This window comes from Punctularia strigosozonata (assembly GCF_000264995.1).
Source record: "Punctularia strigosozonata HHB-11173 SS5 unplaced genomic scaffold PUNSTscaffold_14, whole genome shotgun sequence".
Classification (NCBI taxonomy): Eukaryota; Fungi; Basidiomycota; class Agaricomycetes; order Corticiales; family Punctulariaceae; genus Punctularia; species Punctularia strigosozonata.
Genome location: NW_006767446.1, coordinates 403604 through 416503, shown reverse-complemented (window position 1 = coordinate 416503; position 12900 = coordinate 403604). Strand labels below are relative to the sequence as shown.

Below are 12900 nucleotides of genomic sequence, written 5' to 3'. Positions count from 1 at the left end.
GACCCTGAAGTCTGCAACGGCATCCTGAATCGCGGCCGAACCTGACGCAGCGCAACGAGAACCCGTCCAAACGTGAGATCGTCGCGAGAAAATAGCGTCTCTCTCCGAGCCAATCAAAGCGAATGCCCACCGTGGACAGGTATGCTTGAGTAGCAAGCAGGTGTGCGGGTGTAAACAGCGGAGCCCCAAGAGAAGATCGGACCAAAGCGCGTTTTCCCGTATCGGTGACGGTGGTCTTGTCGTCAGCCAAGCCGCGTAGGCACAACCCGTTGCCGGTTTATACAGCGGAGTCCTGAATTGTGTGACCGGAGCTTGTCTTGGTCTCGGATTTGCGAGCGGCGGGCCGCCATCTGCCATAGATAAAAGAACAATGCCGGGGGGCTTCTCCTTCAATCGGGCCAAAGCATCATGCAGCATGATGCACGATGACGAGATCACATGGGAGCACAGGCGGTTATATGTAAGATGTCCGTGTGTCGATCTCTACGGTAAGAGGCCAGCGAGGTCCATTTGGCGAGTCAGCCGGTCGTTTGCAGTAGAGGGAAAACCTTCGCATATGACGGATGCGAGAGAGCAGACAGCCGCATCTTGGCCGCTCGTATTCTAAAACTTGGGAACCCAGCCCGGAGCCGGATGAGCGTTCTCAAGCTCCGAAGGTACTGGCGTACATGTTCAACCGGGGCTTGGGAACAGCACGGCAGCTATAACGCTTCGAGACGAAGGTGACCTGATCAGAGCAATGCTGAGAAGAAGAAGCCTCGGAAAGCAAGGAACACTCAGCGTCGCGGAAGATGTGTAGCCGTGATGCACCGCGGGAGGAGCAGCGTGGGCGCGGAGTGTTCCGAGGCAGCTTGACGTAAATTCCCCAAAGATACGGTGCCTCAAGCCCGGGAAGACTCCGGATTTGTTTCCGTAACGATCAAGCTGTGCTCGGATGCGAACAGCGCAGCATGACCTCTGCATGGCGAACGGGACGCAAATGGAAAGCAGTGGACAGGTCTCTCGGGTACAAACTTCGCTTTGATTGCCCGGGAAGGAGTTCAATTGTATGTTTGCCGAGAGATCGCACAAAGAACCTGCGTGGATGACCCGAAAAGGGAACGCGGAAGCAGCCAGATTTGGTGAAGGTCGAATCATATGGCTCGGAAAACAGGACGGGTTCTTCGGGACGCTCCTCGTGTCGGTGAGATTTTGGTCTCCTTGTGCTTGACACGCGATGTGCGTGCGCATTGGCAGATATCGCCCGGCACGCCATTCCCACTTGATGCGGCCACTATGAACGTGGTGCTGGCTCTGCGCCGGCGAGTCCGGAATGCTACTGTGTCGCGGTACAATACTATGGCACAGCTGCGACCGGAAAGGCGAAGGGATCCCGGTGCGAGTGCAAAGCGGTGTGTGATCAAATGAAAGCGGAAGCTGACGAATGACCCAAATAGAGTTGGGAGTAAGGGTGCGGTAAGGGGGAAGTTCCCGCGGCTCGCTTAGGTTCATTACGCCGCGTGGACGTAATAGGACGTCCCGCAAAGTCATATATCGTTACTGCCAATACGGCCGCCCAAATGGCTTCGACGTTCTCTCCGGTTGCCTCTTTCCGTCCGTTTCGCACTGTGTCCGCCGGAGATTCTCTGCAATCTCCCATCACGTCTGAACCCGGGCTCGGCTTGTGCTTGAAATCCCATCTGGCCAGATCTTCCGTGGAAACACACATGCACCCCTGGAGACTGGTATATAAGGCCTTGGACAACCATCTCTGCCCGCTTTCTGTTTCCGTGATCTGCCCGAGTGTGTTTGGCTGCCCCGTCCTCGACTATCATCATGGCCAGCGTCCGTCTCCGGCCCGTCAACCAGCAGCCCACATCGCCTTCGTCCACCACATTATCGCAGTCGTCCTCTCCCCGCGAGCTCGCTGATCAATCGCCGGGTCCTTCAGTCATGTTCGCCCCTCCTACGACCCCATCTGGCGGACACCGGCGCCCGCTCTCTCCCGGTACCCTCCGAGGTATTCAGTACCAGGGATCTGGCGCGCATCATCGGCCTGATCATCGCATACCACGACTAGATCTCGATCTCTCCAGTAATGCGAGCCTTGCTTTGAGGGGCTATCCTCCGCCACCCACAGGTACATACAACTTTCGCATTTTTATCCTACGAAGCATCGTGTCCGATCCTATACGCAGGCCATGATCTCATGGCGATGTTTCCTCCATCACCGCCGACGTTCTCGGAGATACGACCCAGTTCGAGCGGTATTTTTTCGCGACAGGAACGCGCTTTCTTTGCTCAAGCCGGGAAGGAGATCGTCCGAGTGCGGGTGGAGGTCGACTACGGCAGAGACGCCATGACCGTGGACCCGACCCAGAGGAACAAGGCGGGCCCTTCCAAACCATCTGGCCCCCAGTGGCCACAGGCACCGTATCCTACCCCAGGCTTGCGCCATTCTCCGCACAACACACCGCCCCAGAAGCCCGCGATGCGCCCGCCAGCGGGTCCAGGCCAACCGCCTCCGCGGCAGATTCAGCTCGCGCATTCGCCGTCCGCGCCGGGCCGCACCCCTGGCACTACGCCGCCATTCGCGCAGAGGACACCGCCCGGAGGGGCGAACTCTTCTCAGACACCATCGCCGGACGATACGTACGACCCTGATGACCCGGACGAAGCCTGGCGACGTCCCATCCCCCACGCCGAGCGCCGCAGAGCGGGCAAGCACACGAAACGTGTATTAAGAACCTAACCCTTCACGCTTCGCGATCACCTCGTGTATCATGTAAGGCATGGTCCGATTTGATTTTCCCTCTCGCCACTGACCGCGGGTGATATCAGATATTCGTCCGAGACGCCCGATTGAAGCATCCATGAATGCTAGAGCTACCTGTCGCACTGTACGCTCACTCAACTAGTTCCCGATCGTGTAATGACCGTAATTCCCGAACGTCCTGCATACCTTCCTCGCTGTCGTCCATTATGATATTGATACAGTCGCCCGCATTATCCGCCATCCACCGAGGCGTTTCCCACCGCTGATTGGGACGTGCGCAGAGATTCTTTCCAGTGGGAAGAATATGCCGGATATCAAAGCCGAGCGTGGGATACATGATCGGCTTCTGAGACAGATCCTATCAGATATAGTTTACCTTGAGGTGCCTTGGATGACAGCTTTTTGACCAGGGGCTTCGGGATGTGGCGGAGTCGGAAGATTCGGCGTGCCATTGCTACGGGAGCGACAAAGCGTTGCGTGTCATAGCACATAACTCATCATCCCTAATCGATAGCACTTGCACGCCAGCGCTATATCTGCAGGGCGCTCCCCACCGATTGTCGGGAGAAGACTGAGGCTTGGGATGATTGCCGTGCATTTTACGTGTCGCGATGTGAATATATCCCACCTTTAGAGCCTACCGCGATCCGCGCACGGGTATAGATAGAGCGTCTCTTGCTCTAGAAGAGATTCTCGCTGACTGCTTTGCTAAACGTCAATCACAAGCACAGAAGGCTGATCAGAATCGCTTACATAGCCTACACGCAGTGACAATCTCCACATCTCCCCGGACACGGTAGCTTGCGAGAAATAGAAGCATGACTAAATGGAGCGAGTTCACCGCGGGGAGTGAGGCATAAATCCGAATATGTATCTCGCTGGGCGGCGCCTTGGGTTTGTGCTACCACCAATATTGCTGCGTGAGGCGCACTTGGCCGCTCGCGACTAAGCATCTGACAACCGGTCATGCTGTCATCATAAATACGCCTGAGTCGTGGGATGCTGAGGGTCTGCGTTAACGTGGTTTGATAAACCTATCATGATCATGGCAGATGAGGCCCCCACGCCAAAGCACCTCGCATTCGGTCATGCTTCGTGGCTGTCGTAAGTTTCATTAGAGTCATGCATACCTTCTTGATGGTGCTAAAACACGAGGACGGCGATAATCGATAGAAAAGGTCCTGATTAAGATGACAAGTCCAAGGCCGTAGGCAGGTCGACCGCTTTGCGGCTATTATTCGAGGGTATGACGACGCGATAAGCCCGAGCTTGTCATAGAACAGATTATGCGCCGCTATTAGATTCATAGAGCACGCATGAGGTATCAAGGCGTTTCCCAAAGCCGGTTTAGACCCATATATCAGCCAAGTGGCTCCACGTTCAGACGTTGCCGTCTTCAGCAACTGGAACCTTCGAAGTCCTCGTTCTCCTCCGCTGTCGGAAAGCGCCAGCCCCACCAAAGAATGAGATAATCCTCGACCCCATCAGAGCCAAAGCGGTACTCTCGAAACCTAGACTCCTTTGGTGATAGTGCTGTTCGAACGGCTCAGGGCTGCGCTTGAAAGAAGGGCTACGATCCAGAACGTCCGAGTACATCGTGGAGAGATACGAGGGCACTGGTCTCAGGACGGGTCGTAGATGCCTGTTCGAGCTTAAGGCAACCTCCATGCAAAGCGTGCTGAACGCCCCGACAAGGGTGAAAGCAAGGGCCAACACGCGGCAAGTATCTTAAGCAGAATTTCCCATGCCGCAATTATCGTCTGGTTCTCACGGTCACTACTCTTCCATCCTCACCGTCACGAACCGCTATTCTAAGAGAATCATCCAGGGGCGAACAACAACAACAATGACTTCCCGACGAAAGATGCCACAAACACATCACTACATTCGCATCGACGTTTCGCCCCCGACGTCCGATGCCCTCGCCCTCCGGAAGCTCATCCAGGACGCGGCGGCCTCTACCTCGGGCCTGGTTCACTCTTCTCATGTCGACGTTCTCTGGGTCGCCGACAGTGGCGATCACGCGGTCCTTCGTACCAACCCTTTGTAAGTCCTCGCTTGTGGTATCTGCCTTCGTTTGTCCCGAACTCTTCCGGACGCCAAAGCGAGCTCAGATCGGAGCGTTCACATGCTTGTATATCATAATGATAATGATGGCCTCCATCGACAGAGAAGCCCAGCAGATCATGGCAGCGATTGCCCTGACACCCCTGAGCCAGAACGCGTCCTCGACCCGGCTGTCGGTCGCGAAGGACTCGCCATTCCTTCCATCCCTCCTCGTGACGGGAACGGATCTATAAGCCAATGCGGGGTTTGATGTGGCCATCATTATCGGGCTCGGGAACGGTGCCTTGGCTGGACGCGACTGTAGCGAAACATGGATTCGCGCTTGATGTGCTTACAATGGCAAGCGGGTTCTCCGTTGCCCATCCTTCGAGCGCGAAGACAGCAGTGGGAGCGATCGGTCCCACAAGCAGTCAGAATACACACAAGTACACAGCTTCTTGTACATGGCCCAAAACAACAACAGTAACATCACGCGTCTCATCATCTATTCCAGACAGCCCGTCTGTCGCTTTGCATGATCGTCCGTCGCGATAGACCCTTCTTACATGTGTTGCCCGACCCGCGTCGGCGTTTAAGCGCCGCCAGATGCGAGCTTCTCCTTGGCAAATTCGACAAAGTCGTCGATGGTCGATGGCCAGGCGGCTGTAATGCGACGCGATGAGCTCCATGAATGATGCACGTTGCCTCATCCCGTGAAACCCGCCAAACGAGGCAGAGCAAGGGCATGGCGACTCATGAGACGGGATCACGTACCCTCCATGTCGTACTTTTCGAATTTGGAGTCTATGGTCCGCACGAACTCCAAGAACTGCATCAGGTGATATGGGCAGGAAACGTCAGCATGAGAACGCGCTCGTCGGACGGAAGGAGAGACAGCTTCGGAAATGGAAAGCGCGAGGGAGAACCGATTACTCACCATCGTCCAGGTGTCCTTGCTAACGCCCTTTCCTCCCCTTTGCGTGAGGAACTCGAACCACCAGTCGTTGTACTCGGGCTTCCACCCTTCCTCGCCGTCCATGTCCTGGTCGTTGTCGGAGTCCCGCGACCGGATGTGCGCCAGCGCGCCTCCCTGCAGGCCGGTCGGTAGCAGCAGCTGCCAGAACGCGATCGCGGTTTCGATAGCTACATCGTAGGGTTTGGCTCTCCACATTCCCTATCGATTGACGAATGATGACGTACCGAGACTCCTCTGTCCCTCCGCGCGGGCGAAGTCGAAGGTATGGCCGTACACCTTGGCGAAGTAGGCTGGATCCGATCCAAGCTTATCTCGTAACCGGAGCAAGGACGTCTTCATCCCCGCTATGTTATCTGTGCTAGATGCGCATTATGTGCCGCCCGTGAGTACCGGTGTGATCATCGGTGAAGACATGGGTTTATATGAACGGCCACCCTGCCAATTTCGAGCAATGGAAGACGGCACGGAGTGCAGATGTGAATTGGGGGTGATTAAGGAGCGGCATGACTCACCCGATGGCCTTCCAGCCGTCTATCCATCCCTTCTTCTCCCATGTGCCCATCCGCGGGCTCTTCAACTCGTAGGCGATGGCCAAAAGCACGACGTCTTCAGGGTCCACTCCAAGATCCTGGCAGAATCGGATCGTCCCATCGATGCCGATATCGTCCCCGTCCTCCTCTATGCGCGCCACACGTTGCAGATGGTCGGCTCGAGTTCACGCATAGTTCGATAGATAGACTGGGATACGCACCTTTGTACTGATCGAACAGCACGCCGAGCTTGCTCGTCGAAGGACCGGTATCGCGCCTGCCGAACATATTCGGGTCGGTGTAGAACGCGTTCAGAGCGCTATCCAGTTTCTTGTATTTGGTCAGGTAGTTCCGCGCCTCCTTCGGGCTGGATGAGACAAAGCATCGTCGTCAGCAGACCGGCATCGGCAAATCCATCGCGATCCGGATTGTACTGCAATGCGAGCCGGTGGGTCACACTCACGTCGCGGCAGTGAACTCGCAGAATTGCGCGACGCTCTCCTCGAGTGCCCGATCGGCGGCGGATCTCCTGGACTATGCGATACAACGCTTTGGTGTGAGGTCGTGCGCTCGGTGAACAGATGTACTAGTGAGTATACCGACCATGATGGCGAACAGTAGACGAGACGCGGCGAGGACTAAGACGACGTTGAGCAATAATGTAAGGATAGCCACAATGACTCCTGGATTCGTCGATTATCCGCGGTGTTGTGTCGGGTTTGGCTGATCTGAATTGGATCTGGGGCGGAGGTTGCCAACGATGGTAATGGTATGTAATGGGTCGTCTCGCTAGCGCAAGTAAGCTCGTTGATGAGACTCAACGGGGGCGTCCGGGCATGGCGTCACGAACATGCTATATTCACATTGCAGGCTGTAAAGGACCTTGCTACGGGAGCCGACAAAAGCATGGAAATTGCTACAACAATATCCGTTGGACGCATGCATGTACATGCTATACATTGAGGTTGTTGAATTTGTAGGCACGTCAATCCGTGTTGGAGGCCACGCCGATTCGGTCGGCTTTCGACCGCTGAGCAGTAGTTCGTCCCTCCCACCATGGATCCCCCTCCATCCAATTCCCGTCGCGCACGGCCCTTACTCAATTCTCAATGATATCCTTGAAACCCTTCTCGCTCTCGACCTCGCCCGGGATCTCGTCCAGCTACGCGAGCGCATCGTCAACGGACGGCCGTGGAACCATCAGGTTGGTCGAGCTACGCACCCTGTCCAAATCGACGAGGCACTCGCCGATAATCTTCACCGCCTTCAGCAAGTCCTCCTCGGAGATGACCAGCGGGGGCGAGAACCGGATAATGTTCACATGCGTCGGCTTGGCAAGCACACCACGGCTCTTGAGCAGCAGACAGAACTGCCACGCCGTGCGCCCCTTGACGCTCTTCTCCTCGTCAATCACGAGCGCGTTGAACAGACCCCGGCCCCGGACCTCCTTCACGAGCGGCGATGCGATCTTGCGCACCTCCGATCGGAAAAGCTCGCCCAGCCGCTGCGCGCGCGCAGCGAGGTCCTCGTCGACGAGCACCCGGAGCGCGGTCATCGCCACCGCACAGCCCAGCGGGTTGCTACCGAATGGGATTAGCGTCAAAAAAAGACACAAAACACAAAAGGCCCAGATTCATTGCGGAGATGCGGAAGCAAAATGGAGAGATTGGGTTTGGTTGTCGCTTCACTGGATCAAGTGCTCACCCGCCGTAGGTACTTCCGTGCTCGCCGGGCTTGATGCACAGCATGATATCCTTGTCCGCGAGCACTGCGGACACGGGGTAGACTACGCCAGAAACGTCCCGGTGAGCGGAGTGAATTGAACGATTTCGGAGGAAAGTTGACACACCTCCGCCTGAGAGCGCTTTACCGAGAAGGATGATGTCCGGACGAACGTTCTCCCACTCGCAGGCGAGCATCTTACCCGTTCTGCACAATCCCTACAGCGGCGATCCATGTGAATACGCCACATAATGTAAGTCGATAAAAGCGCAGCCGTTACCGTTTGGATTTCGTCGCAGATGAGCAGTACGTTGTGCTTCTTGCACAGATCATGCGCCTTGGCCAGGTAACCTTCCGGTGGCACGACGATTCTGATGAAGATGGCGCTTCAGAGATGCCGACTTGTCTGCGGGACGGAGTAAAACCATACCCTGCTTCGCCTTGAATGGGTTCTACGAGAAACGCAGCGACATGCTTGCCGTGGACAGCCAGCGCTTGCTCGAGATCCTCAAGGACACCGTAGCGGATCGTGTGAGGGCGACCTGTCTGATGCTTTAGCCGACCGCACGTATGCAAATATCAAGAAACCGTACCCTCCGCATCCGAATATGACGGGCCTACGTTGGCGAGATACGGCCCGAACCCGCCGCGAGACTCGGGGTCCGTAGACATGCTGGAGAAAATGATCGTTGAGGTCGGCTGTCTCGTAACAACGACCGACATGCGAGGACGAACCTGATAACACCAAGTGTTCTCCCGTGGAAGTTGCCCGCGGCGCTGAGGATGATCGCCTTGCCCTCCGGAACGCCCTTCTTCTCGTACGCCCACTTGCGCGCGAGCTTGAGGCCGGTCTCTACCGCCTCCGCGCCCGTGTTCATGGGCAGTACCATGTCGTATCCGAACATCTCCGTGACCGTCTTGGCGAAAACTCCGAAAAGCGAGTTGTAGAAGGCGCGCGAGGAGAGCGTGAGCTTCTGGGCTTGCGTGACGAGCGTCTGAACGATGGCGGGATGACAGTGACCTTGGTTGACCGCACTAAAGACAAGAGGAACGTGGTTGAGGATGCCTGTCTTCCTGAGCTGAATAGGAGGTCGACGTACGAGTATGCGGCCAGCATGTCGATGTATTCCTTGCCCTCGGGATCCCATACTTTGGCACCCTGGCCACGCTCAAAGACGACAGGCAATGGATGATAGCTGTACATCATAGCACGATAGGGTCAGTCTCGATTCATAGGCCAGAGAAGGGGGAACGGGCGTGCCAGGGAGATCGCCGCGACGAACAGACGCCGTGTCAATGTTCAAGTCTTGGTCGGTAGCTCATCTGGACACAATGCAAACGGAAACAAGGCAAAAAGGTCTTTCTCAATGGCCGGTCTCGCTTTCTGCCTCCCAATAGCTCGAGGAGGAAAATACTTACTTGTGTGCGCCATGCTCATGCTCTAGGTGGATCACGTCGGCCGAAGTGAGGTGGACGTCGCCGTTCGTCAAAGCGGCTTGACCGTTGGTCGTAGCAGGCATGGTTATATATCTTCTTGAAGATCGGATGAAATACAGCAGAGAAGCAAGATGAAGCTAAGAATGTGAAGCAATGGCATGGATTTCCGGTCGTCGATTTCCGGTGCGCATGAGTGAATGAGCTTGAGAGCGTGTGATGCCATCTGTCAATGACGTCATTGGCCGAGTCGGCATTGACACGTGAGCTGCGTTGACGCTCGTGGCAATTGTAGCTCCGCTCGAAATCTCGTGTCGCGTTCAGCGCGGCCGACGCGGTCGACGCGTTGATCCAACTTCACCATGGACTTCAGCATTGATTCCCTTGACCCTGCATTCGTCGATGAGGCTGCTATGCAGCTTGGCTTGCACGAACTTCTGAACTTCTCTCAGGCTGGAGGATACACGCAGGAGAACTACCCTTTTCCAGGCCACCAGCCCTTGGAGTACTTAGGACCTGCATTCGACTGCAACAACATGGAGTTAGAGACAGGTGGAATCCTTATAGAACAAGGTGAGTTAGCCCACTATAGTCATTGAGCCTGCGAAATCTGAACTAGTTGAATCAAGCCGCCAATCCCCAGGCCAATAGCCGGGCTATCCAACCTCAAAGCCCGAAGTCTGCGCTTTTCGAGGAAGAACTCACGCACGCTGAAGCTGTCCTCGTGGAGATCTCCAACCACCAGACGCCGTCGTGCCCGAAGACACCTACCCAGCGTGGCCGTGGTCGTGGTCGCGGACGTGGCCGAGGCCGAGGCCGTGGCCGGTCTGTAACTGTACACGGCGGCGCCCCAGACACGAACTGAGATGTCGTGAACACGAACCAATCCGCCGCGAACACATACGACGACAGAAAGGATGCATACCGCATCACGACAGACACAAATCGTGGCACGACGGGCAAGACCCATGGCGCAAAGGGTGCAAAGGGCATCGCGGCAGGTGCGAAGGGCACTGCGGGGGGTACAGAGGGCATCACGGCGGGTGCGGAGGGCATCACGGCGGGTGCGGAGGGCATCGCGGCAGGTGCGGAGGGCATCGCGGTGGATGCGAAGGGGATCGCGGCGGATGCGAAGGGTGTTGCAGCGGGTGCGAAGGGTCTCGCGATGGGTACCAAAGGAGACACAAAGCCGAAGAAGACGCCAGCGAAAGGTGCCGGGTCTCGCTCACGCAAGAATGCGCGAGCTGGCGGAGAGTCGGACGAGGACATCAAGGAGCTCACTCCGGGTATGCGGGAGCGTGTTACGGCCAGCATGGAAGGGAAGTGGAGCGAAGAGGAGACGAAGATCCTCGTCGACTATATCTGTCGCGAGGAGATCTGGCAGGAATTCAAGATTGAGCGGGGCAGACACTTCATGAAGGTAGGCTGTCTCCTTCTGCATTGTCTGCGAAATCTGATCTCCGCCATACCATCTCAGATCTCGCAGGATTTCTTGAGCAGTCGCAAAACTGCGGAGCAGGTCCAGCGCAAATGGGACCAGCTTTTCGGCCAGTACAAGGCTGCCCGCAGGTTGGAGGAGGAGACTGGCGGAGGCGACGGTGATGAGTCGGATGTCGAAGGCTTGGATGACACGGAGACCGACACAAAACCCGGTCAACCTCTGCGCAGCAAAAGTTCGCAGAGCAAGTGGTCGCGTGCAACACTCGAGGACTTTCGCGAGACTGATATCTATCGCGCCATTGATTCTGTGTATGTATTTACTGCATACGAGATCCTCATACTAACTGTCTCTGTAGGGCTCACGACAGTCCTGAGGTCATTCGCGCACACCCGCTGAATGAAGCCACATCTGTCTCCGATGACGAAGAGTCCGACGAGCGCTGCCGCAAGAGATTACGCCGCGATGCATCGGATGATGACATGCTCAGATCGCTCGTTGCGAGCATCCAAGACCGTGCGAAGGAGAAGACCAAGTACGAGGAGAGAGATCTCCGTCTTCGCGAGGAGCAAGCTAAACGTGAAGCTGAGCTTCATCGTGAGCGCCGACGTGAGCTCCGGCTGCAGAACTGGACAAAGGTTGCTGAATTCCTTTCTTCTCCTGATCCAACTCTGAAGGAGATTGGCAAAGTTATGGCCGAAACACTCAAGAAGGAGGCTGATGCCGATGGTGGGCTCTAGTCTGTTTTGCCTGTTTGTTGATTTTTCTTGCTAGATCCCAAAAGTTAGATGGTATACACTCGTATTTCATTCTAGACTAATCTAGCTTATCTTGCCATACACCGTCTCCTCTATAACATCTGATCCATAAGTAATTTGCGACGCAATAAACCTGAGCGGTAGAGATCATTATCGGTCTCTTCCGCAATCTCATTCTGCCTGAGCCGCCGCAGGTGGCGTGTGACACGAGGCTCTTCATCAGCATTGAAGTCACTGATGCGTGTTGGGTCATCCCCAAATAAAGTCAAGATGTTGTGTGAAACCATAAGTGCCTCAATGGTGCAGTTGATGCGACGAAGATCACGCCCTGGAATGGTGCGCAGGTAGGGAAAGCGGCCCTTGAGCTGTCCAAAGGTGTGTTCAATAACAATTCGTCTTGATGACAACCGCTGGTTCCAGCGTTTGCGGCGGGTCGACTCGATTGGATCTGTGGTGAGGTCGGGGTCTGCAAATGGGCGGATAGTATACATTGACAATGGATAACCTTTACCCTGTGTCAGTAATGATATCAAAGCAGAACTAGGTCCATACCTTTGTCAACCATGATAAACTCGTCATCTTGGAAGTATTCATCGCGACGTAGCCACAAACGAGATTGTTTGAAGATTGTTGCATCGGTGAGGCATCCAGGCCAGCCAAGCTTGTAGCTAATAATGAGACCTTCATGATCACAGATTGCTTGTATTGAGAGCTGATAATCTTGTGAGCACAAGACCGAGTAAAAGATCTGTTACTCACAGCGTAGAACTTTTTTCTGCACCAGTATGAGTAAGGGTTTTGAAGTGGGCGGTTGACCAGTCTCAGTAGAGAGCCATCACCGACACCAATACATCCCGGAAAGCCCCACTTGGACATGTACTCCTTGATTTGTTCACGTCGTTGCATGTTTGGCCAGCTAAGATACTCCGGTTTGAGGTGTCGAAGTGCTCTTGTGACACGGCTGAAATATAGGAAGCTACTTCCTTCTGCAACACCGATAACATCACCGGTTCGAGCTGCTGTCATGCCACCAGTTTGTATATAGAATGCGGCCATTTGGAATTTGACAGGACGCTGAGGCCTGAAACGAGTCCCTTCAAAGACGGGATCATCCTTGATGAGATCATGAATATGCCAGAAGGCAGCACGGGACATGCTATTGAAGGGACTGTGAGTGATTTCATCCTCACCTGGGTCTTATCCTAGCTCACCGCATCCAGCTTACGAAACCGACGTTCGCT

At 55.4% G+C, this 12900-nt stretch overlaps 5 protein-coding genes across 5 annotated transcripts; 3 read left to right on the top strand and 2 right to left on the bottom strand.

The window, feature by feature from the left end:
• The first annotated feature begins 1779 nt into the window (after positions 1-1779).
• PUNSTDRAFT_55101 (uncharacterized protein) lies at positions 1780-2340 on the top strand. Its single transcript, XM_007387524.1, has one exon. The coding sequence runs from the start codon at positions 1816-1818 to the stop codon at positions 2182-2184; it is 369 nt and encodes a 122-aa protein (XP_007387586.1). The 5' UTR covers positions 1780-1815; the 3' UTR covers positions 2185-2340.
• Positions 2341-4619: 2279 nt separating this feature from the next.
• Positions 4620-5055, top strand: PUNSTDRAFT_137863 (uncharacterized protein; the record flags this gene model as incomplete). The annotated part of the gene is made up of 2 exons (XM_007387523.1): positions 4620-4801; positions 4926-5055. The coding sequence occupies 2 exons, from the start codon at positions 4620-4622 to the stop codon at positions 5053-5055; spliced, it is 312 nt and encodes a 103-aa protein (XP_007387585.1).
• Positions 5056-5103: 48 nt separating this feature from the next.
• PUNSTDRAFT_55100 (defective in Cullin neddylation protein 1) lies at positions 5104-7040 on the bottom strand. Its single transcript, XM_007387522.1, has 8 exons — positions 6911-7040; positions 6771-6841; positions 6529-6674; positions 6290-6455; positions 6002-6135; positions 5739-5944; positions 5576-5630; positions 5104-5464 (listed from the first exon to the last, which is right to left on the bottom strand). Exons 1-8 carry the CDS (start codon positions 6911-6913, stop codon positions 5394-5396), a joined length of 852 nt encoding a protein of 283 aa, XP_007387584.1. The 5' UTR covers positions 6914-7040; the 3' UTR covers positions 5104-5393.
• Positions 7041-7184: 144 nt separating this feature from the next.
• PUNSTDRAFT_55099 (ornithine aminotransferase) lies at positions 7185-9632 on the bottom strand. The gene is made up of 10 exons (XM_007387521.1): positions 9449-9632; positions 9130-9225; positions 8765-9064; positions 8623-8702; positions 8460-8571; positions 8310-8400; positions 8157-8247; positions 8012-8093; positions 7530-7887; positions 7185-7469 (listed from the first exon to the last, which is right to left on the bottom strand). Exons 1-10 carry the CDS (start codon positions 9547-9549, stop codon positions 7407-7409), a joined length of 1374 nt encoding a protein of 457 aa, XP_007387583.1. The 5' UTR covers positions 9550-9632; the 3' UTR covers positions 7185-7406.
• A 193-nt stretch (positions 9633-9825) lies between these two features.
• PUNSTDRAFT_137861 (uncharacterized protein) lies at positions 9826-11641 on the top strand (the record flags this gene model as incomplete). The annotated part of the gene is made up of 5 exons (XM_007387520.1): positions 9826-10036; positions 10093-10288; positions 10376-10883; positions 10941-11212; positions 11260-11641. 5 exons carry the CDS (start codon positions 9826-9828, stop codon positions 11639-11641), a joined length of 1569 nt encoding a protein of 522 aa, XP_007387582.1.
• Between the last annotated feature and the right edge of the window lie 1259 nt (positions 11642-12900).